This window comes from Rhipicephalus sanguineus, chromosome 4 (assembly GCF_013339695.2).
Source record: "Rhipicephalus sanguineus isolate Rsan-2018 chromosome 4, BIME_Rsan_1.4, whole genome shotgun sequence".
Lineage (NCBI taxonomy): Eukaryota > Metazoa > Arthropoda > Arachnida > Ixodida > Ixodidae > Rhipicephalus > Rhipicephalus sanguineus.
The window spans coordinates 77,754,911-77,780,632 of record NC_051179.1 but is presented as its reverse complement, the minus strand read 5'-3'; the positions used below and the strand labels follow the sequence as shown (position 1 = coordinate 77,780,632).

General features: G+C 45.8%; 1 protein-coding gene across 2 annotated transcripts in view; it reads left to right on the top strand.

Moving 5' to 3' along the window:
• LOC119390272 (Fanconi anemia group J protein homolog) overlaps nt 1–25,722 on the top strand; it is a 62,345-nt gene that overhangs the window by 12,440 nt on the left and 24,183 nt on the right. For both annotated transcript variants that reach the window (XM_049414709.1, XM_037657849.2), the window contains exons 6-10: nt 4,301–4,390; nt 5,505–5,619; nt 13,441–13,539; nt 15,857–15,952; nt 16,278–16,413. In XM_049414709.1, coding sequence (XP_049270666.1) covers nt 4,301–4,390; nt 5,505–5,619; nt 13,441–13,539; nt 15,857–15,952; nt 16,278–16,413 — 536 coding nt within the window. The remainder of the gene's footprint in view (nt 1–4,300; nt 4,391–5,504; nt 5,620–13,440; nt 13,540–15,856; nt 15,953–16,277; nt 16,414–25,722) is intronic.

Below are 25,722 nucleotides of genomic sequence, written 5' to 3'. Positions count from 1 at the left end.
TTCACCCGTCATCCACGCTTTTCGGTTGGCACGGTAATCCACGGGAAGATTGTTGATGTTCTTAAAGCAGCGTGGCTTTTGAACCTTTCCGATAACGAGAAGCGGCAAGCGCTCTGTTCCCGTCACGTTGGCGGATAAAAGTACGGTTACTCGTTCCTTGCTTCTTGCCGCCGATTGAAGGATCCCCTTTCATCACTCTTCATCACTTCTTGTCGGGAGAGCCCGTTATTCAGAGCACGCAAAATTTCTACTTTGGTGGTGAAGTCCTTGGCCTCGTACTTGGGCCGCTTCGCCGGCGTTGCCATCGGCGGAGAGTGCGGTCGCACGAGAAGTCAGCACAAAAGCACCAGCAACGATCAAGCTAAAGGAGCCGTACTGAAACGTTCCTCGATAAATCGGCGATCAGCGATGCAGCACACCAACGGGAACAAAGCAACAAAACCCACACGCGAAAAAAAGGCGTTCAACCAGTCTCAATCCAAGCCAAGTCGATAATTGATGTCCATGGCGATGCTGCCTTTGAGCTTCACTTTTGTTCCGAATTGTTCTTTTTTCGTTTTCGAGCCTTGCCAGCGGCCCGAAAGTCGCTGAATTATCCGATTTGCGGTCAAATCTGTCCGAAATAACGAGCGCCCAGTCTCATAGAGTGATGCGTATATTTACAGGGACCAGATGACGTGTCCGAATTAACCGATTTTCCGAATTAACAAGAGTCGAATTAACGAGCTTTTACTGTATGCTCGTTTTTCTTTATAATGTGTGATATATACTATTCGAATTCGATTCGAAATTATTCTACCAAAATCACTATTCGCTTCGAACCTAAAATGTACTATTCGCATAAGCCTATTTACGTCGGCTATCGGCCAATGAGGATGCTATGTCTTTTGCGATGCATCGATGCAGATCACGACGTCACCTGGCAGACGCCCCGCCCACCCCCGAGAGTGAGAACCGGCCTCTGTTTGAAAAGAGGGCTCCTGAGAAAATAGCAACTTCGCGTTCCGCTTGTAGCCGTTACGCGGCGCGCATGACTGCAATATTTGGCTGAGCGGTTCATAGCCGTGTCAGCTTTCCGCAGGATCTGTTTTAAGTGCGAATGCACTTTATAAGCGACCCTGAATCCGCCGTCCCATAGCAACGGCGCGAGGAGCGGAGAGGAGCGTCTGTAGCAACGGCGCAGCGACGTCACGCCCCACGTGACTGCGCGCGCTCCGCCCTCCGCTCCGTGGCTGCGCGCGCCCCGCGCATTGCCTGTGGTGATGAAGGCCGGCGGCGAGACACCGAACGAAAGCGTGCGAAGCGAGCCGAGCACCCCGAAGCCGAGCACCCCGAAGCCGATCTGGCGCGGGGACGCGCGATGCGTGAGCGAGCGCGGGCCCTCGAATTCGATCGGCCGGACGCGCGCTTCAAGCGAGACTTCCTGGACCGCAGCTTCGGATATAGCTGCGCGGTGTGCGATCGACTATGGTTCGACAACAACCTGAGCCCCATCTCGGGCGTGCGCAACGCCGCCAACAAGTTGAACGCGTTGCGGGTTCTTTGGAACGAGTTCGGAAGACAGATCATCATCATCAGTAAAAGTGCTTTGCACTTAAAAACGGCGAGACCTCCGTGGGTCGGCTGGCGCGTGCTCTCTCGCTGCCGTCTCCTTCGCTCGGCTCTGCAGTTTAGTCGCGCGCGCCCCCTCATAGCATCACCCCGTGCTTCGCACTTCCTCATACTCCCCTTCGGGGAAATGCGGGCTTTTTTTTTCAACAAGCCCAAGGGGTGCTTCATGACCCCTTTAACAACAGCAAGCTACTTTCGTTTCTACAAAGTGACGTGCACTTTAAAGCGGTCTCGCACGACGCGGCGGCGGTGAACTTGCGAACGGTAGCATGGCTAAGCATGGCGTGCTCGTACCGCCGTCAATACGCAGTGTACGGCGTACGCCACACGAGCAGCCGAGCAGATATCTACAGATGACTGTGATAAGGTTGTCGGCTATAAGGCATAATGGCACGTTCTTCGACGGCCGCCACTTCACCTTCGCTCATTTCTGATGCTTATCCACAAAGGCATCGCTGCAATCGCGCGGGAGTCGTAATCACCGATCGAACGATCTCTGCCGTTACCGAAAAGACGGACGACTTTTTGCGGCACATTGTGGCGTCGACGAGTTTAGGGATGCAGCGAACCTTTTTGCGATGGAAAGTTATCGCGGTTATCACTTCTTGCATTTATGCCTTCTTGCGTTCCAAGGCATAAATGGTTCATCGCAGGCGGTCGTAGCTGCAGAGAACGGCGTCAGGAAAGGTTACCGTGCGAAAGCTGACCGCAAGGCTTCATGCTGCCTACTGTTTTTTTTGCCCTCACTGCCATTCTACCACTGAAGAAAAGGCTGGAAAGTGAGCGACCTCGCTCGCAGCGTCCAAAATCTGTGTGCGGTGCTCGCCGATCTGGGTATCTTAATCGCGAGTAAACTGTAGCGGGCCACGCGCTCCTGTCACGCTTTAGAAGGCATGTTCTAACTTTTTTTTTTCGCTTCATATACGCCATATTTTTACCGCGACCGTGTCTGAAGTGTTCGTTGTAAAAGTAGGAGGCTTTGAAAAATGTTCGCTATATCTGGACGCAGCTTCAATGGTTAGCATAGGAAGATCGTAAGTGCACACAAATATGGTCGTTATAACCGATAGATCGTTATATGTGGGTTCGACTGTAGCTATGTTCTCTCGGAGGCTTAGACAGTTTTCTTAAACTCCCTAGTGCTATACAGAACAGAAACAATGAAATGTGGAGAAATTTAACCACCTCGGCTATTATTCTAGATCAAGCTCTGTGCTGTGAGTGGTCAATTAATTTTTTTTGTGCCTTAGTCGTCCCAACAGTTTCAGTTTACAGAAATGGTATATCGCTTTTGTTTTTTGTTTTTGAATATGCGAGCCCTAAATAAGAACTTTTAAATTTATTGCAGTTTTTTTTACGAGAGCACTTGTAGTCTAAACAAAAAAAGCTGCTTCTGTTAGCTCTTAAGTTTTATCGCTTGCTTTTCAACTCTACAAATTTAATCTGCATTGGCTCATTGAATGCCAAACGAAGAAAACGACCTCAGCTGTGCAGGTTTCTTGAAAAACGATAAAGAAATTCTGACAGTTGAGCTAATGTCTTTTGAAGTAATATTGAACTAATGTCTTTCTTAAAGCGAAGCACGAGCAGGCTGCCAAGAAGTCGCATGCAGCGCGATGCATCAATGCACATGCCGGTGGCCTATAAGCTATCCCGCATGCAGTGTTGGGCCGGAGCCCCATATCACCACACCACACCCCAACATAAGTGTCACTGATCACCAGTTGCATACGAGGTCTGTAACGTTTAAAAACTTCAAAAGTAGCCGTGACACCTCCTCCCTGAATGTCCAGTAACCACTAGGAAACATGATATCATTTACACTGTCGTGTGGCAAGCCTAAATGTTGATGTGCTTCAAAGAAACATTGACGGTCTTCCTCAAGTTCACTGCACTTATGCGAATAATGTTCTAACGTCATGATGCATCCAGTACATTTGTACTGGAACTCATTCATAGAAACAAGCGTGACACTATATTTAAATCATTAAAAGTGCCCTGTTGCTTGCCATTATATCTTGCTCTTCTGCACTAATAAAGGGCTAAGTTTGTTTAATGCAAAGAGGCACGAGAAATTAAATAAGTGAATAAAGTTGAATGTCAATGCCCTTCTAAGCACCTTTTTTTATTGCTTTGATACTCCAGGCTCATTTTTGCCATCACCGTCAGCTTGAGGTTTCATATAAAGCACAAGTTGCAATAACATCGGCTTGCATGTGACATGTTTTATGTGCGAGTGAAAGCGTGTGAGAGCAGCTGATGATTGCGGCTCATGCGGAGAGCAAACGCACCAGCCGTCTTCCATCACATAAAAGAACCATCTGGAGTTCTGGAGATGGGGCTGCGTGGCTCCAGCAGGAACTGGGAACTGACCGGCCGGGTGCAGTCTTGCGCACTCTATCTTGACAGGCATCATCGGACGGCTCGCACCTCTGTACGTGCTGTGCTCTGCTGTGTTTGCGTTGAAGCAATAGACAGCACGAAGGTTGTTTCGGTGCCTTTCTTTACACCAGCATTTCGTTGAGTTATGCCAGGTCAGATGCTAAAGGAGTTAACTGCTAGCCTTACTCCGTATAACATTCCATCTGGTTGCTATCACATTCATCGCTTCACTGTTGTGGCGAAAGTGCGATATTTTTTGTTTTCAAAGCGTTTACTGTACATTTGTGATATTTCTTTTTTATTCAAGGGTACCCACTATCTTCTATGGCACAAGAACACACAAGCAGATAGCGCAGGTAGTGAGAGAGCTGAAGAAAACGGACTATCGCCATGTCAGGTGAGATGTCTGCTGTGCTCATTCCTTAATGTTGCAATTAGGGGTGTGCGAATATTCGAAATTTCGAATATTTTTCGAATAGTGTTTGGTATTCGATTCGATTCGCACTGGAATTTTACTATTTGAACTATTCGAACTTCTTCAAAACAAATACAGTCAACGTCCGACTGAAAGTGACCCCTTCAGATTTTCAGTATGCTTCACCTCATTACACTCTCGTATTGCGGCAGAGCTGCTTTTCAAGCTCCATTACAGTCGAATTTTGCCAAGACACAGTCAATGTCCGATTGAAAGTGGTCCCTAGATTTTCAATATGCTTCACCTCATCACACCCCGGTATTGCGGCAAAGCTGCCTTTCAAGCTCTGTTACGGTCGCAAATGTATTAACTCAAGAAAAAGCTGGTTCCAACACGGAGATGAAAGATGTGGCAAAGTTGGGGGCTCAATTAATGCTGTTTTGGGCCTGAAATTTGAGCAGGAAGTCCGAAAAATTGGACGCCAAAGCTTTTTAGCATCCAAAATTTCAGATGTTCTTATATATCGACGTCTACGAGGCAGATTTAGAACTCTGGACTTGAAGGGAGCACACCCTTGTCCGCCATATCAGTTGGGCTTCCACAGAAGTTGTAAGAGGAGGAGAGGCTGAGGAAATGGCATCTTTGCCTATCACGTGTAAAGTGTTGTCAGCAACACTTTGGTTGCACCAAATCATGTACATAAATAGAATTCGGCCTCTACATTGCCTTATTCTTGATAAGACAACTATGAAACACCACCCCGCCAGTGCTTCATCAACCTGGTGAAAAGAAACACTTTCATGTTGCTATCTCATAAGAATATGCTTAGGAATCCTCTCTAACTTTTCTTTCTGCAATTTCGTTTCGAAGTATTCGAAAAATATTCTAGAAATATTCGATTCGATTTGCACTCACACTTCAATATTCGAATTCGCTTCGCACCCAAAATTTTGCTATTCGCACAGCTCTACCGAAAAGTTAAAAAATGAAAAAATTTCGGGGGGTGTCAGAACCCCCTACCCCCCGCCACCCTTAGTTATGGCCCTGGGCATAGTAATATAATGCTTGTCCCACCTGTCTGTCTTCATCTCTCCAGGATGTGCATCTTGTCAAGTCGCGAGAGAACCTGCATCCATCCAGTTGTGTCGAAGTCGACAGCAAAGAATGAGAAGTGCAAAGAGCTACTAGACGACATGGCCCATTCTGCAGGGGTGAGACAGCTGCGCATATTGCGCTTGTTTTATATTATTCTATTTTCCTGCACCGAACTGTTGCAAAACAGCCTCAAAAGCAAGAATTTTTATGTCCACATTAGCTTTAGTGGGGTAAAAAGGCTGAGTTGGCATGATTTTCCAAGCAGCGCCTAGCAGCACTAGGGATACCATGAAAATGAGACGTTCGCAGAACGTGTAGACGCGCCCAAGCGTGTTTTATGCACCTTTCTAATGAAGGCTCCTGTGGTGCTGCCATAATCTCCTCTGGGTCGTAAATATGCGTGATCCCCCAAAAATGTGCTGCTGTGCCCTGAGTGTGCTGCTTCTATTCGCTAGGCGCTACTGGCACTACTGTCACTTAGCAAAAGCTATCAAGTGGCATGCATAGCGTGTTCCTCCGGTCGCTGCGGTTTTCCTGTCGACGCTGCTGCGTGTGGTTACCTACACATGCGTTTGCCGTGGGAGCGTTCACACCGTTACGCCCCCTGCTGTGACCCACCACAGTGGTCTAGTGGTTATGGTGCTTGACTGCTGACTCGAAGGTCGTGGGATCGAATCCCAGCCACGGCGGCCGTATTTTCGATGGAGGCGAGAAAAATGCTTGAGGCCCGTGTACCTAGTTTTAGGTGCACATTAAAGAACCCCAAGTGGTCGAAATTTCTGGAGCCCTCCACTACGGCATTTCTCATAATAATGTCATAGTTTTGGGACGTTAAACCTCAACAATTATTATTATTATTATTATTAGCCTCATTCTGTGCACGGGTGAGGCAAGTACCTTGTCGCATCAACTTGGGGACAGCTAGCTTCTGGCATGCGACACGTCTCTGCAATGCTCTAGCGGTTTTGTACAAGAAGGCGGCAGCAGACTGGCACGAAGTGCGTTTGTGTCGTCCCCTAATAAAAGCATGCTGTACGCTTACAACAGTGCTATGCTTGCAGTTCCATATGCGCACGTTTGACACGGTAGTCAGTGCGGTGAGGTTTCTTGGCGTCCACGCCACACTCTTGAAGGCAGTCCCGCAAGAGGTGGCACCGAACTGCGGTGCAGCACGCTTTTGTTGTCGCCTATTACAGTAGAACCCCGCTGTTACGTTCCTCACTGCTGCGTTTTCCTGGCTGTTACGTCGTTTTCCGCCGGTGCCGGCATAGCTCCCATAGGATACAATGTATTGGGAACCCCGCTGTTACGTCGTAACTGTCGGACCGTTCCCGTATGATACGTCGCGAAGTGCGCCCGGAGCCGACCGAGTGACTACCAAAGAGAGCGGCCATGGCGCATTTTCACGCAGCTTGGCCTCGTTTGACCGTAATATTAGCCGCATGAGAGGCGCAAGCAACAGAATCTTTCAATTGATGCAAACAAAAGCATGGCCTTCGAGATTCAAATTGCAAAGATGGCGTCTATGACGTAACTGCTCGCGAAAGCAAGGCCTTCGAGATTAGCATTTACTATTGACAAAAGCATAGCCTCTGAGATTTGCATTGTACAAATATGGCGTGTATGACGTAATTGCTTGCGAAAGCAAGGCCTTCGAGATTGGCATTCACTTCTGCCATCGCGTTGCCGTAGACTCATCATCATCGTTATTTGTCGGAGAACGGGAGGAGTTCGAGCTGGTTGGAGCTCGCATGGTCGTGCGTGCGGTTCGCGGTCGGACTCGCCGCGCCGGTCGTGATTGCGTGTGCTTAGTTCTTTCATGCCTACAGCTGTTGGTGTTAAAAAAATCACATACGTTGATTACATTTCTGTGGATAAGGCCGTCCTAAGCTCCGCGTTTCTATCCATCGACTAGATCGCGGCTGAGCGCACCAATTTTCGTGCTGCTCGTAAGAATTGAAATAAAATTCTGTACCACTAAATATTTTGCCGTTTTTCCTGTTTTTCGGCTCTTACGTTTCCCGTCTCTTACGTTTATTTCCTACGGTCCCTTCAAAAACGTATCACCGGGGTTCTACTGTAATAGTGTGCAGTGCACATGACGCTGCATCAACCGCATGGCTGAGCACCTGAAGGTGCTTAGTGTGATGTTCTCTTGACAAAGACTACCACTGACCTACAGGAAGCCCTGGGGAAGCTTGAAAAGCTAAATAAGCAGATGTACAAAAAGCCAAGGCATTAATCTGCTAAATCATATCACTGATTTTCAGCAAAGGCCTACTGCTATGTAACAATTCTTGCGCATTCACAATTTATTGCAATAGCAATTACAGTAGAACCTCGTTGATACGTTCCCGCTTACGATTTCTCGGCTCCTACGCTCGAAATCCCTAAAATTAAAAATAACCCAATACAGCTATGTGTGATACGTTCCGATTAATACGTTCCTGGAAAATACAAATACGATTGTTCGGCAGCAACGGTCAGCACCGCGGAAAACTGCGGTCGTATGATACATTTTGTACTCAGAAACTCTCATTCAGGTGTGCAAAAAGGGCCCTCTCATGTACTTACGAAGCGCGAAGTGGCAGACAGCCGCCACGCGGCGACGGAAGCTTTTCCACAGTGTCTTTCCCCCCTCCGCGCTTTCTCTGCTTTGCACAATTGTCCCCTCCGCGTCTCTTCCGAATTGCTCGATCGCCGCTCTCTGTCAACCACACACCAACCCGGAGGCAGGCGGCGACGCTGGCTGTCAAAATCTTCAAACGGCTTGCCGCGGAAACGCACATGCCGCTGCCACATCGCCACCGCTGCACAACACGCCGCGACCCGTAACCATAGCAACGCCGGACGTTATCTTTACAAGCCCCCGCCATGCGAGATGGTGCGATTACGAGTGGTGGCGAACATACCAGCGCTTGTCTCAAGTTAAGACAGAACGCAAACTGATCAGCGCGAGTGTGCGACGTAGTACGTGATAGCCGCGAACAGCTGTCGCTTTCGGGGACGCTTACTACTTTCGCGAGATTTCGCATATCGTGTTGCATTGCGGTTGTTACGTGCACTGCGAAGAGTTGAGCTTGTTAAGCCTTTAGCGGGTGGCAGTTTTCTTCACGGCTGGGTCAAGTCACGTGTGATCTTGCGAAGGTACATGATCATATCCCAAATGCGTATGCTCGAGAATATCCCTTCTGCTCTTCGGCAAACCTAGCCTCATATTTCCAAGCGGCAATGCAGAAAGAACCAACGCTCATGCGGCGCAAACTTTCGTCTGCTGACATGGCGGTAGCGTTTCTTTACGTTTACATTTATTGTCCCAGAGTTCGATTTTGCAATAATCGGGTTGTCTCGGGATTTCAATACACGTGACCATGACGTTATTTTCGGTCAGGACCGGAACTAGCTAGCTAACCTCTGGCTGCCAGCGAGATGTCAGGAGTTCGAAAATCGAAGAGTCCCTCCATGTTTTTTTGAGAAATAAATGTTTTTTGCCCTTGCACCTCAATATGGGCTTGTCAGCCTCAATTTTTACTGGATTCGGATCGTACGTTTTCCCGGATCATACGTTTATTTTCCGCATTTTTTCCGGAAACATATCAACGAGGTCCTACTGTATATGGACACTCTCGGCTGGTTTTTGCCGTCGGCGTCGCCGTTTATATGGCTTTTAGCAGCAAATTGAGGGTCGTCGTAAACGAGCATTTGTGCTTGTCCTAACTGTCATTCATTTACCTGAATTGTGCGAGGTTGCATTCTTTTCGTGTGGTTAACGTGTGCAGTAGTTTCACATGTACAGGGTGATTCTTTTAGAACTGACCTATTTCAATGGGTGTGTAGTTTTGTTACAAAGTATCTGATTTTAATGCGGTTTTTTGGCGAAACATTCAGGAAGGATGAAAATTTAATGACCCATCCCATTTTTTTTATGTGTAGCACTGAAAAAAAGAATAAATAAGAAATAATGAAAACCTAGAAATGCTATACAAGGGCGGATAGCTTGCGCCTATAAAACATTGCTAAAAACTCTGATTGTTATGTGACATACCAAACGTGACTAGTAAATGTTTGTAAAGGTTATAAAGGTTTATAATGACTTACCGTGCAGCAGATAACGAGCCTCCTGGCGTGCGCATAACCGAACACGCCGCTGCATGTTGGCTGCAACACTCCACAATGTGTTTGTAGTGAAGTTCACAATTTCCGTAATACTTTCTTTTCTTCGGCGTTGCACACAAATTTTCATCCTTTCGCACTACAGGCTAGGCCGAAGAACTTATCCGCCAGCTCACCCCAGCCTAACTAGGGAAGAGGCAGTAACCCTCAGGAAGCTGCAAACAAACACTTACGTTCACGGTATATTACTTGACCGTATCTCACCGACTGAGCACTCATACATCTGCAAGTACTGTGATGTCCCGGACACTCTATGCCATATGCTATGGGGATGCAAACAAAAACCCTAGCACCGCTACACTGACCGAAGAGCAGTGGGAGGCCAAGTTATCGGACCCAGACCTGAAGAATCAGCGAAGCCTGGTTCAACGGGCACGAGAGATGGCGAAGGCCCACGACTACCTGGAATAAGGAGGCCGCCCACCTTGGGCGCACAGTGCGCTTGCTCCAAATAAACGTTTATTCTCTCTCTCTCTCTGAATCTTTGGTCATAAACCGCATTAAAATAGGATAATTTGTAAGAAAACTAGAGTCGAATGAAATAGGTCAGTTCTGGAAGAATCGCCCTGTATAACCCACGCCAAAACTTCTAGAATCTCAGTATGAAGTGCGCATCAGTGGTTTAACTCTTTCAGGCACAGAACTGCATTTTTGGCAGGAAACAGAGTTTCATGCAAAAAACAGTGAATTCTTTTTGAGAAAATGATTTTCTCACAAGCAAAAAAAAATTAGCACCTTTAGTTCAATAAATATGAGGTGGTCACCTGAGGTGACGACCATGCAGTAAGGGTCTATCAGTCAGTTTCGGTGGAAGGCTGCAAAACAGTCCTTTTTTCCCTGCAGGAGCACGGGGACATTGTATCTACCACACATCTATCTCAATCTTGAAGGCTCATTAAAGTATTTCGCAAAACTTCTCCTCCAAGCACCAATAAAAAAATAATAGTATATTACCAGCCTTCTAAGACCCTTCATGCACGGTGGTCACTCTAGGTGACTACCAACTTCAACGACACAGTGCTCTGTGCTGACTGAGTACAGCTCTTAAATTTTGAATTCCTTGGTACTAGCTGCTTATACAACGTGTTGTCCTAAGCTATCAACTTAACCCCTTAACTGCTTTGGACGAGCAGAGCTCGTCCTGCCCAAACTGTCCCCAAACTGCTTTGGACGAGCAGAGCTCGTCCTAGCGGAATAGGTACTCCCCTCTAGCGTTCAGGGCAAGAGGCGCTCTTCTACAGCTTAGATTGCGTGTAATCCACCAGGTGGCAGCATTTACTTGGCAATTTACTTTTCTCCTGCGGAAAGAGCGCGGTTTTTGTATGAAAAGATGGCTTGCGGTGGCGGGCACCTATGCATAACTTGGTCGTCAACACGAAAGGAGGCTTTTCGTTTTCGTCATCTTCTTCGAGTGATGATCATTCGGATACAGATGTTTATCTTGTGTCCGGAAGTGAAGACAGCGAAGGCGGTGAATTGAGCATCTCCTCTGGTGATGATGAAAACAGCTCGGAAGCGAACATCGCGAGTGCTCGCCAGTGGATCCTGCTTGATGCGGACAATCCTCATGTGAAGCCTCCTCGCTTTCCATTCTTGGTCATTCCAGGCAAGACTTTCAACTTGTCATTGCCAGATGACCTTATGGAATATATTCAGCAGTTTCTTCAAATGTGCTTCGTTTGCTCTCGGAAGCGAGGAGAAAACAGGAAAAAATTGAGAAAGGAAACTCGCTTTTGATGCAGGAGCTGCAACAGGCCCCCTTGCGTTATTCCGTGTTTTGATTTGACTAAGTATGTGGTACAAATATTTTTTTAACATCGACTAGCTATTTTTTAGTACAACCAGATTCGAAATCAGCAATAAAAAAAATAGGCACTATTGGTTGGGAAATTTTCAAAAAAATAAAGCACTTAAGGGGTTAATAAGAACCGGACATTCTTTCATTTTTGTAAAAATATCTCGGGTCCATCGTTTAGCGCGCCTTGAAGACGACGGCAGCTGGATGAAAACAGATATAAGCCATAACAATGAAGCCTAAACGAAGTGGCATCATCTCTGTCACTATGTTGAAAGCTTTAGAAACGTGCCGTATAAAATATAGTGCAAGGGGCTCGTGTGCTTCAAGAGAAAAGAAAATGAAGAAAAGGTGGTTAGCGTTGGTGACCACCGTGCCAGAAAGAGTTAATGAATGAATGGTTACTTCCAAGCGGTGAATTTATAAAGGTACACTTATTTTCCTAAGCTTTCCTCGGTGTCATTGCCCGTTGGATTGATTTGGTTCCTAGGAACAATAGTTGGAGCCCATTGGTTCCTCTGAAACTTAGGACTTTAGGTGACACAAGGTAGTCTACAGTGGCAAGTCACCAGTGAAGCCATCATGTAAAAGTTGCAAAGTTGCTTTCCATGCAATGGCACTCGATATTTTTTCTTTTATGCTGATAACTATTGCAGGCCTTTCCTGCTTTATGCAGAGGCTGTAAGTTTCCTGCTGCATGCGATAAGTATTCTTTGGTCCCCAATGGTTTAACAACATTTGCTACAGATTGCGAACGTTTGTCATGGTGCTGAAAATACCTTTCAGTGCACTTTCTTTTTATTTAAATGAAAGTCCAAGAAGTTCAAGTTCACGCATCTTGACATAATAACTCTTACGTGCGCATTCGCGTGCAGGGTCTGCATTTCCGCAAGCTTGTCTTCAAAGAAACTGGCGAGTGGGTGCGTAAGTCAGACTGACGACCAGGTTGCGCTAGGTTTAACTCATTGCTGTCAAGAAATCTTTGCTGCCGCAACATAACCCTTTAGAGACATAATGACGTATAACTGATGAAAAAACAATGCTTACAATGTTTCGCACAGATAAATTTTTTAGCAGACATGTGCTGTGCAGATTAATTGCATTGGTGAAGCGCTAACAACCAAGGAAGTGGTGTGGTAAGTGTCCGAAGCCTGATTGCACGATGATTCTTCTTGTTTAACTTTAGCATTCTTTCCTTTTGTCATTGGATGACATGACATTACGCAGAAAGAAATGAATAGAAAAAAAGGAAAAAGAAGGATATGTACGTGAACTTATCGCACAAAACGATGCGGTGTCTTATTCATATTGTTACGGAAAATAACGGAAAATGACGGAAAATGAATATTTTCGGCTCATTTCAAGAGCGCATTCATTCCAAAGAAAAAGACAACGCTAAGGCGGGACAAAAGAAGAGAATGACACACTATGTTCTAAATTTCCCAATAGCCAAATAGCTAAACTTGCAGATAGCCTACATTTTTCAACTTTATTAGGAAGAATCCTTTTCAGAATAAAGTGCCTAGTTGATTGGTGTTCAAGCCAGTACACAGGACCATGCACCGCATTTGCTTCTTTCCTTACTTTCGGTTGTATAGATTTGCATAAGGAAGCATTTACCATTTACATTTGCGCAACAGTGGCTGGCTGTACGCTGAGCAATGTCGTAACTGAAAGGCTTTCCAAACTTAGGCACGAGGCAACTACACAAATGCAGTGACATAACACCACACCATAAGGCAAAATTTCTACGGCTTTTCATCGTGAATGTCCTGTATTATCGATGCTGGTAATGTACAATATGGTCCACTGTTAAATATGTACGTACTACATACTAATGTGGCGTTTCCTGTAATGGTAGAGTATGTCATGCACAAAAAGGAGTGTGAAAGAATTTGTTTCTAATGTGTGAACTGGTTTCCCCTAACACTACATTGAAACTAATGCATGCGGTGCACATTTGTTCTAGGGCTGTGGCTACTACATCAACATGAAGAGGGCGCCTCCCACTCCGGCGGTGGAGCCCTATGACTTGGAAGACCTCGTGAAGATTGGCAAAAGGATAATGGTTTGTCCAGCCTTCCAGCCTCCTTCCATCTCGTCAGCACTGCGATCAACAATTTTTAGAATGATTAGAAGCAGTTCAGTGGAAATTTGTGCCTGTCAGTGCTGGTTTGTTATTATAAAAAGGTCATGCAGCACATTTAGAACGTTGAAAATAAACCTGCTTAGTCACTAGATGATCTTTTCACAAGTACTCGAATGAAATATCGTTCCGTTACCGAATGGAAGGGGCCTGCAGTTTTGCTACAAAGAACCCATGCTCTTTCCTTCAACTTGAAATTTTCTACACGTCTTGTGCTTATTGAGACCTGTTGATAGACATGATTGCTCATGGATGGGGATTCTTCAAACGTTAGTCTAAGGAAGGCTTCAGGAATAAAAATAAAATGGGAAGCTCGTAACTGACAAAGGCAGTACAGTGAAACCTCGTTAATACGTACCTGCCGGGAACGCGGCATAACTACGCACTAAACGGTAGTACGCATTAAACACCAAGTACAAATTTGCATCTCCTAGCGTACGCCATCGCCGCCAGCAAATAGAGTGCCACAGCAAATATTGCCTAAAGTACCCACCGCAAAGCCTTTTTTTTCTTTTTGCCAAAGTGGAGAAAAGATCCTGGCACACTCGCACGACCGCCCGATAACGCGTAGTGGCGACGCCGAAGAGCATTTCGAAACTATGGTCCGGGATACACGGTCAACGCAGTGACCGACATAGCGACAGAATGATTTCCGCGGTATATGTGTGTGCGTCTAACCGCGATCTGCCACTAAACGAAAATTGACAAAGTTCCAGTGAAACGCGGTACGGCCGCGTGGAGCCGATCGTCTCCCGGCTAGTTGCGTGCAGCGCGTCGCCTACTCGGCTCACGCCGTCACTACCGGGCCGCTTGCTGTGCCGCACGCGCGCATTTATCGTGGGAATGTTGTTCGTACCCACTTCGCTCCAGATCGTGCACAGATGCGGCGAGTAGCTTGTTCGGTTAACGCAGCGATGACGAGCTTCATGCAAGCGATGCGCACTCCGCAATGCTCTAGCGGTCCTGGCAGCGGACGGAGGCGCGTTGGGTGGTCGCCTAATAAAAAGCGTGCAGTATGGTTACAACCGCGCTACGCTTGCTGTATCGTACACGTGCGTTAGTGTGATAGCGTCAATGCAGCGAGGTTTCTCGGCGCCCGCGACCCGCAACGCTAACTACGCAACAGCGATCTGCTTTCGCTTCTACAAAGCGGTGCGCGCCTGATGACGGCTTAGTAGCGTTTGCTGTCGGGCTAGTTGGTACATGGCTGAAGTTCTTCGACCCTGCCCGAGCATTTGTGCCATTAATTCAACTTCAGCCTTGAAGACGGCCGCGCACAACTAAGCGGCAGCGATCGGCGGCCCAGCGCGTTCAGGTTGTCGCCTAATAAAAGCGTGCAGTAGGCTTAAAAAGTAGCGCTGCGCCGCACGCGTGCCCGAGCAGATAGCTGAAGATACTTATTGTGATAAGGTTGTCGGCGATAAGTCATGTCGGCGCGTTCGTCGGTGGCCGCCACCTCGCCTTCGTTCTTTCCCGATGCTTACCCGCAAAGGCGTCGCCGCAATCGCGCGGAAGTCGGAATCGGGGATCGACTGATCTGCGCACTTCTCAAAAAGGCGGAAGACCTTTGGCGGCACATTCTGGCGTCGGGAAGTTGAGCGGCGCAGTAAAATTTTATGGCACAGAAAGTTATCGCGGTACGCAGGGTACGCACTAACCGGTAGGCATAGGGCGAACCACTACGGCTTAAGCGGTCAGTGAATGCATTGGGCTCTATGGGACTCGGTCGGGGATTCGTCGCAACTACGTTTTAACCGTTAGTACGTTTAAAGCGGGTACGTATTAACGAGGTTTGACTGTAGTAGTGCAATTGGTCGCTATTTTTTTTTTATCATTTGTATGATTGGCGGAACATGGGAGAGGCTTTTCTGCAGTGGATGCAGTCAAGCTGATGATGATGATATACTTTTTATCGGGTGCATTTGCATCATTGACTCATTGTTGGAAACAAGAAATTGATAGGACATGATCCTTAAAAAAAATGCGACATATTTCACACATTTCTTAAAAAACTGGATGATGCACGCCACGTTTGATAATGTTAAATGATATGAATGGAGAGAAGACTCTTCTGTTCTGTGTTGTCTCCTGCCTGTGCTGACAGCTTAGCAGCTAAGGGGCTTTAGAATTAAGCGAGTGGTATAAAGAAAGATATTCATCACTTTGTACACTTCGCTATCGTGGCAGCTTACTCAACAGGCACTGTTGTGAGCTGAAACTCTACTTTCCCTCGTGGCAGGTGTGCCCCTACTACTGGAGTCTAGACCTGATGCCGGGTGCGGACATTGTCTTCTGCCCGTATAACTACCTCATCGATCCAGTCGTTAGGAAATGTGTAAGAAACAACCTATCCTCCTTTTGTGTGGTTGCTATTCTTTCATTGAGAAAACCCTGTATTACGTATCAGCAATAGCAATTCAAATCCTTTAATGCCGACTCTTACAAGTGTGTTTGGGCATGCGCAGAGTCAAACATCGATATATGGAATGTAAAGGGGTCGTGATGTAACTTGATACGAGAGGTAGAATCCCATTAATCTCGTTATCGATGGCTAATATTGGTTATTTACTGTTATAAGACGGGCTTTGCCGTAAATTAATGCCAGTTTAATGATTGAGTTGTCAAGCAATTAGAGTTTTTTTTCTGCTCTTCCCTGCTAGTTGTCCATCGATTTGAATAATGCTGTCGTGGTACTTGACGAAGCACACAACATCGAGGACATCAGTCGCGAAGTGATGAGCATCTCTGTCACGCAAGACCAGCTGCGGGACATTATTGCCGACTTGGAAGAAATGCGTGAGTCTCGTTTCTTTTCAAAAAGAAGGCCTCGAAACTAGGCTTGTGCGAATATTCGAGCACTTCGAATATTCAAATGAATATAATAGTATTTGAATTCTCTTCTATTTGAATTTAAATTATTGGAAATTTCGAAGTGTTCGAAATGAACGAATAGGTGTAGTATATATTAGTCCGCATGTAATCCCCCTGTAAAGGTGGTTTCACTGCAGTTGAGGGGTGCTATACTGTGAGTACACCTTTCCAGGAAAAATCCGCACTGCCGTGAAGCCCCATATTAAAATTAAATGAATACCGTATTTACTCAATTCTACCGCGCCCTCGATTGTAACGCGCACCCGTTTTCCGCGACCAAAAAAAAAAAAGATTAAGACATCGATTGTAACGCGCACCCATGTTTCGCGAGAGAAAAAAAAAAAAAAGTCCGCAGGCATCAACCTTCGCACATTCCGTAGAATAAGTATTTGGGTTTTAAAGAACTAAAGTTTCAAAAAATAAAACAAAGTCAAACAGCGGGCCTTGCCGCTAAAGCTGTCACCACTACGGCGGCGATACGAGTCGCGTAATGGATCAGTCCTCGTCGCTGTCGGACCACTCCTTGTCGCTGTAAACGCTCTTCGATTTCGGGAAACCGGGCCTGCTTTGGTCCACTGAAACCTTTTCATGAAGCTTTGCTGTAAAAAATATTCTGCTTCTGTTTGCGACAGTCTCGCATGCACGTTTCGGGAACTCCGAACGACCGCGATGCGGCCCCATTTCCGTCCGTCTCTGCACATGTAATAACTTTTCTTTTAAATGCGGCATCGTGGTGCACTCGTCGAGTATTTGGAGTCGGCACTTCCATGCCGTCGATGTGAACGCAGAACGGGATGGCAAACTCCTCAGCGCACGTACTAACTGAAACAATGGCAGAAATAGCCGAGGCGCGCCGCACGTAGGAGGTGGCCATTTTGAAATGTCGATGGTAATATGATAACCGAGTTTTTTTTTCGCTACTCGATTCTAACGAGCATGCGATTTTTGGACTCGTTTTACCAAAAAAAAGGTGCGCGTTAGATTCGAGTAAATACGGTATATTACCCTCACATAGATTCTTCATTTTTTAAGTTTAAAAACTTGTTATTTTGGCTTACATGCTCTAAGTATAGTAAATTTTAAAACGTAACATATATTGTACAGGTTAGCACTGGCATTCCACCAAAAGTCAAATCCTGCTACTATTCAAAGTTGCTTCCACTTCCTTGAACCAAAAAGAATGACATTTGCACATGCCTTGTTTGAATTTAAAAAAAAAATTGTGTAGGTTAGTTCGGTCATGACAAATATGTTAATTTTTTTATAATATGTGATATATATACTATCTGAATTGGATTCGAAATTATTTGACCAAATCACTATTCACTTCAATTTCGCTTCAAACCTAAAATTTACAATTTACACAAGCCTACTCGAAACGCTTCCTCGCCATATCGTGGTAACACTAAAATGAAACACTAAACTGGTTTAGACTGATAAATTAGTCTTTGAGAACAATATTGTCATTAATGTTGCCATCATAAGTTCAATATTAGAAAATAAAACTAAAATCAAAGTATAATTTTTTTATTTGATGCCATAATCTCGGCACCTCAGTTTGAGTGCAATGCCACGAAATTCAGTGTTTCTTCTATTTTGGCCACATTAGGTCAATAGAATTTGATGAAACTTGCTGCGCTGCCTCTGGCTCCCGTTGAACACAATGTGATTTATTTTCACCAATAAAGAATTATGTAGGTCATTGCAGATGCTGTCAAAATATGTGTCGCTACGGCGAGTTGGCGTGAATACTCGGAGACGTTGCCGCCACCTGCGTTTTCTTTTTGCACGCTTTCTGGCTTATCGAGTGTCTTCCTGCAGCAAGGGTGGTGCTTCTGGTATTGTAAAAGAGTAATTTACTAATAGAGAGAAGTAGTTTCTCTCTTTTGTGTCCCTGTCAGAACGTGCTGCAGATTCGTTGGTGAGGCTTCTGCGGACATGCGTTGCATGCATGGGCATGCGCTGGGACTCGTACTTGGAGGGGCACTGTAACCTGATGGCATACCGTCTACTCCCAACACCAAATTCAGTGCCAGTCAGGCTGGGGAGGGGCAAGACATTTCTCTAAAATCTTAACCTACCCCTCCCCCCCTCTCTGGAACACCGCAAAGCCGACCTTATACCCTTTCACCTGGTGTTTCACTCACTGGAAACTAGGCTTGCGTGAATATCACTTTTTTGGTTCGAGATGAAGTCGAAGCAACTGATAATAACTAGGGGTGGGCGAATATTCGAGCGCTTCGAATATTCAAATGACCATTACAGTATTCGAATTCACTTCAACATGAGTTTAAATTAGTATTTGAATTTCAAAGTAGTCGAGAACTAATAGACGTACACCGCATGTGACCTGCCTGAAAAGAGACTACAGCATGAGGCTGCTATGCCGTGAAACCATCTATCCAGGGGAAATCCTTACTGCTGCGAAGCCACACTTGAAGGTTTAATGTACACATCGTGTGCACCTCGATTATTATTTTTTTTAAGCTTGAAAGCGTGTTATGTGGGCTTATATGCACTAAGTATAGCAAATTTTAAAATGTAGTGTATTTTAAAGCTTATAACTAGCACCCTATTACTATTCAAATCTTGCCACTATTCGAAATTGTTCCCACTTTGAACCAAAAAAGTGACACTCGAACACACCTAGTTCCAGTTCTTAAAAATATTGTGCAAGTTAGTTCGGTGATGGCAGAAATGCTAATTTTTCTTTAATGAGAACTAACTTGATGCCTTCAGGTAGCATGTGAGGGATTATTGGTCAGCTGCCAGCTCATAAAAAGATCACGTGCGATGTGACGCCAACAGGCATAAAAAGAGTGTTCCACACTTGCCGCCATGGCTGCGATTGGCGCTAATACTCCTACCGTAATAGATTGAGTGCAAATGGACGGGACACAAGGAGACAAGACGACTACACGAGTGCTCATTTTAATACTCCTACCGTATATTGCCGATTATAAGTCGACTCCGATTATAAGTTGACCCCCCAAGTTGCAACTCCTTCTATGGGAAAAAAAAAAGTTGACTCCGAACACAGCCTCATGCTGCGGCCATAGCTCACCAATAAGTTTTCCAGAAGAGGGAGTGATGCAAAGAAACATTTATTTGCCCGTGAAACATTGCTTACGACTCGTCGTCGCTTGAGAGAAGGACGCAGTCATGGTCATTGCCATTGTGTGAGCCACTGCTGCTGCTCGCCGTCGGAACGGGTGACGGTGGTACTGAGATGCCGCACGTGGAAAATGCCGCACGGACCATGTCGGTTGGCAGTCCATACCAGGCATCATTGACAGTACGTGCTTTTGCTTCAATATCATCGTAGCAAACACTCAGGCTCTTGCTTCTCTGGTCGTGAGCCCAATCTCGAACCGCCTCCTCAACGGCAGGGTATTGTCCAGACTTCGGTCCGCGAAAGGAACAGCGTGTAGCAGCGCACGCGAAGATCTTGGTCCTTTGTTTTCTCCATTCCCTCACGCACTTTTCCGACACATCAAACTTGCGCCCTGCTTCAACGTTGCTTTCCAACTCTGCGTAGAGGATCGCTTGCCTCTTGAAAGCAGCGCTGTACTGTTGCCGCTGTAGCGGTGGCATCTTGGCATCTGTTTGGCAGCGTCACAAATCGCGCACACCACTGCTCGCAAGCGCAGCGAAATGCAGAAATGGCGAACAGGCGTGAGTGCAAAAAGACACGAACACGCTTGTAGGCACATGTGACTGGTCATGTGGTTTAGTTCCCCCCGAAGTGTTCTCCTCGTCTTTTTCGCTAGTAAACATGTCCTATTGTTGCCAGCCCACACAGCGCTGCCAGCTTTTCTGTGGAACGCCGATGGCTTGTCAACGAATCGTTTCCATTGTATGAAAACAAAACTGCAGGGCGCATTGCAAGATAAATTCCTCTTTATTCATAGAGCATCGTTCGCCCTCTATCAAAGGTTTGAATGCTGCTTTCGAGACCGTGTTTCCCAAGCAGTTCGCATTAATGCCGCGCGGCGGTGATTTTTAAACGCGCTCCGTAGTTTCGCCTCGCGTGGTTTCGCTATAGTTTCGCGATCGTCATGGCAGATCGCAAAAATGTCCGGCTCCGGAAGCGGCGCGCGTGCTTTGGGAGATAGCTGTTGCCGCGACTCCGCTGCCTCTGCGGCTGATGTTATCGATGCGTCGAATAGCAGAAAATCCGAGGACGACGACGACCTTTCGTCGAGACCCCACAGATAAATCGACTTTACAATTCCGCATATAGGTCGACTCTGATTATAGGTCGACCCCCGAACTTTGGAAGGTCATTTTATGAAAAAAAAACGTCGACTTATAATCGGCAATATACGGTAGGTTTAAATGCACCTATATACCCCATAAAGTGGACGGGAGGATGACCGCCGCCGTAGCTCAGCGGTAGGGCATCGGACGCGTTATTCGAAGGTCGCAGGTTCGGTCACTGCCGGCGGCAAGTTATCTTTTCATCCTCTTTACTTTCTTCTAGGCTTGTGTGAATCTTTGAGCACTTCGAATATTCGAACGAATAATACAGTATTCGAATTCGCTTCGATTTGAATTTAAATTATTGAAAATTTCAAAGTATTCGAAAGGAACGAATAAGTGTATATTAATTCGCTTGTAACCTCCCTGTAAGGGTGGTTTCACTGCATTGCAGGGGTGCTATACCGTGAATACACCTTACCAAAAAAAAACTGCACTGTCCGTTTGTATTCTCCTGTAAAGGTGGTTTCACTGCAGTGGAGGGGTGCTATACCGTGAATACACCTTTCTAGGGAAAATTTGCACTGCCACGAAGCCCCACTTCAAGGTTAAATGAACGTATTACCCTCACATCGATTCATAATTTTTTAAGTTTAAAAACTTGTTGTACCAGCTTATATGATCCAAGTGTAGTAAATTTTAAAACGTAAAATACAGTCAACGTCCGATTTCCCGGACCCTCAAGGGACCACGAAAACGTCCGGAAAATCGGGCAGTCCGGGAAAACGAATGCATGTGAAAACGCACCTTTTTGGTAGGTATTTTTCGCTGACGGAGAGGGTCACAGCCGGAGTACAAGATTCCCATAGCAATTCAGCCAATGCATCGTTTAGGTGGCTCTGAAAAGAGCCGTTTATTTAAAGAAAATACGACGTGGCCGGCACTACCTCATAGGTCAGCCGGCCACGTCGGGCGCAAAGAAGTCGCTTATTTTCTTTTGCACGGTCCGCTTGCCCGCGATTATGTCTGCCTCAATTTCAGTCACGTCATGTTGCCGCTGTACACCAATGACAGTGTCATCAGTGCTCGCGTCAACTCCGAGCTCGTTGGCTGTGTAGGAGCTGGCTCTTCGTTCTCGGTGTCGGAGTCATCGGAATCCTCCGTAACTTCATGAATGATTTCGTCATCGGTCAACTCCGCGCATAGCTCGAGGTCTTTGTCAGCGTCGGCGAAGCCCTCAAGGGTTATCTCGGCTGGAATCAACACGCCGCCAGCGCGCAGATCGTCGAAGGCAACGTCCGCGGATGGCAGGTCATCATCGTGACCTACGAGGTGGCTTTGTGCGCTTCGAAGGCGCGGACGAAGACGAAGGAGCAGTCGGTGCCATTGCTGTAAACGGCGAATCCGCTCGACGAAAAGCGCAGCACGAAACAGCTAGGAACTCGGTGGATGCTGAAGGTCGGAAAACGTGATCACTGAAGGTAGCGCGCAGCAGCAAACGATCAACCGCAGACACGGCCGCACGTGAACGAACACATTGAGGTTTGGCTTGGCTAAGCTACGGCTGGCAACGGATTGACACGTGCGGTTTCGAGGTTACGGCAGCCGCAGCGCGGTGCGGCGGTGCTGCTGGCCACACCTGCGATGCGAGTATGGTGGGCTCAAGGATATGAAAATGAAAACAACCAAAATGGCGGCGTCGGTGGTGACTTTGGGTCGGCGGTTAACAGTAAAAAGTCCGGGAAATCAGATGGCGAAGGCTATAAGCGTCCGGAATTTCGGACTTTTTAATACATTGACTTTACGGGGAACTTGACGGTGCCACAGATGAGTCCGGGAAATCAGGCATGTCCGGAATTTCGGGCGTCCGGGAAATCAGACGTCGACTGTACTTTACAGGTTATCACTTGCATTCTACGGAAAGCCAAATCCTGCTGCTATTCAAAGTTGCTTCCACTTCCTTTGAACCAAAAAGAATGACATTTGCACATGCCTTGTTACAATTGAAAAAAAAAAAAAAAAACGTTGTGCAGGTTGGTTGGGTCATAACAAATATGCTCATTTTTCTTTATAATGTGTGATATATACTATTCGAATTTGATTCGAAATTATGCGACCAGAATCACTATTCGCTTCGAATTCGCTTTGCACCTAAAATTTACTATTCGCACAATCCTACTCTCTTCACATTTATATCCTAATTACTACAAATAACGATCCCTATACTTTTCTTGGCGTTATTGTCTGTTAGTTCTCATTAATATTATGACCAACAAAGAATAACGAGCCCTTAAAAGCCATATCCTTTCCTTAATTTTTCTTTTGTAACATGTAATATACAGTAGAACCCCGCTGTTACGTTCCTCACTGCTGCGTTTGCCCGGCTCTTACGTCGTTCTCCGCCGGTCCCGGCATAGCTCCCATAGGATACAATGTATTGGGAACCCCGCTGTTACGTCGTAACTGTCGGACCGTTCCCGTATGATACGTCGCGAAGTGCGCTCGGAGCCGACCGAGTGACTACCAAAGAGAGCGGCCATGGTGCATTTTCACGCAGCTTGGCCTCGTTTGACCGTAATATTAGCCGCATGAGAGGCGCAAGCAACAGAATCTTTCAATTGATGCAAACAAAAGCATGGCCTTCGAGATTCAAATTGCAAAGATGGCGTCTATGACGTAACTGCTCGCAAAAGCAAGGCCTTCGAGATTGGCATTTACTATTGACAAAAGCATAGCCTTTGAGATTTGTATTGCACAAACATGGCGTGTATGACGTAATTGCTTGCGAAAGCAAGGCCTTCGAGATTGGCATTCACTTCTGCCATCGCGTTGGCGTAGACTCATCATCATCGTTATTTGTCGGAGAACGGGAGGAGTTCGAGCTGGTTGTTGGAGCTCGCATGGTCGTGAGTGCGGTTCGCGGTCGGACTCGCCGCGCCGGTCGTGATTGTGTGTGCTTAGTTCTTTCATGCCTACAGCTGTTGGTGTGAAAAAAATCACTACGTTGATTACATTTCTGTGGATGAGGCCGTCCTAAGCTCCGCGTTTCTATCCATCGACTAGATCGCGGCTGAGCGCGCCAATTTTCGTGGTGCTCGTAAGAATTGAAATAAAATTCAGTACCACTAAATATTTTGCCGTTTTTCCTGTTTTTCGGCTCTTACGTTTCCCGTCTCTTACGTTTATTTCCTACGGTCCCTTCAAAAACGTATCAGCGGGGTTCTACTGTATACCATTTGCACTATTCGATTCGAAATTATTTGACCAAATCACTATTTGCTTCGAATTCACTTTGAACTTTCAATTTACTATTCGCTCATCCCTAATAATAACTAGTTACTTTCATATAATTTCAAAGTGAATTTGAGTAGTAGAAGGATTTTAGTTATCGTAGCATGCAAGTTATAAGTGGTAAAATATGTTGTTTTAAAATTTGCTACACATAGCCCATATAGGCCTGTATAACATAATTTAACTTTAAGAAAAAAATTAACGAATTGATAGTAATATGCAATGTTTCTAGTAATATGAAAAATTTTGCACCCAGCTTTGAAGTATGGCTTTGCGGTAGTGCGGATTTCTCCTGATTAGGTGGTTTCTAGGCATAGTGTCTCCACGCTGCAGTGAAACCACCTTTTCAAGTGGTTCACATGCGAGAAAATGAATCTAGTCATTCTTTTCGAATACTTCAAAATTTCAGAAATTTTAGATTCGTGTCGAAGCAAATTCGAATACTGTATTGTTTCTTAGAATAGTAAAGCACTCGAATATTCTCAGAGGCCTGCTAAGAACAGAGAGCGCTTGCACTACAGTTTTCTTGCCTCAATACCCTTTGTGCTTCATTCGTGGCTATTCCGTTATTCTCGATCATGGCTCATTCTCGAAAATCGGAATGCAAAAATGCTTTGGCGCTATGGATATAGATGTGCGTTAAGCAAAAAAGTCAGTTTCGCCGCAACAGCGAAGAAATGAATGCGATAGCAACAAACTGGAAGGTAACACGAAGAACGGAAAGCAGCTCAAAATTTCCCACCGCGTCGCTCAAGTGCAAAGGACTGCATGAAGAGAACACATGCAGGATGAGTGCAAACTATCAAGTGCCACAGCTCGACACTTAAACCACGCTGCTCAAGCATAAAGGAGGACGCCGAAAACGAAACAAACAGGTAGTATACACAGGACGAGCGCCAACTAATAACTGTCACTGTTACTTCTTTCTGTTTCAACAGCGCAGCTCCTTTTGCAAACTGGAGCCGCTGCAGCGAGCGAAGTGGCCTTCTTGCGCTCTGTAACTTTAGCGCGGATATAGGCGGTGAAAGCACAAGACATACAAACCACCCACCTCACGAGCTAAGTGTGCGTGCAGGCGACCACGCCCTGTGGGGCAAAGTGTACCTCACGTGCCAGGAAGCGCGCATGCATTGCGATGAGCGGGGCAACGACCTTTAAAGCGCAGCCTTCGTGCCATCTTGCTGGTGACCAAGAAAGCACACCTAAGTAAATGGTGTATATAAATAGCTCGCCGTTAGCATGCTGAAAGACGTACTCTTTGTGGCCTAGCCATCTAATGCCGCGCGCTGCAGAGCAAGAGGTCGCCTGTTCGATTCTGTGCATCGGAAAGTATTTTTCTGACTTATTTTTCTTTGTGGCTTTTATATATATATATATATATATATATATATATATATATATATATATATATATATATATATATATATATATATATATATATATAAAAGCCACAAAGAAAAAAAGAATATATATAGATATATATATATATATATATATATATATATATATATATATATATATAGGATATGACGGCGAAAACCAGCCGAGAGTGTCCATATAATTGCTATCGCAATAAAACAAATACTATATTAAAAACACCGTAGTCGTGATACTTGAAATACGAGCCCAATCAGCCATTTTAACCACTGTCGTCTTGTATTTGAGATGTTCATACATTGTAACATGGGTCCTTTCTTATATCAAAATCAGTGTTTGTTCTTTTGCTTGAAGCTGAGACTGCCA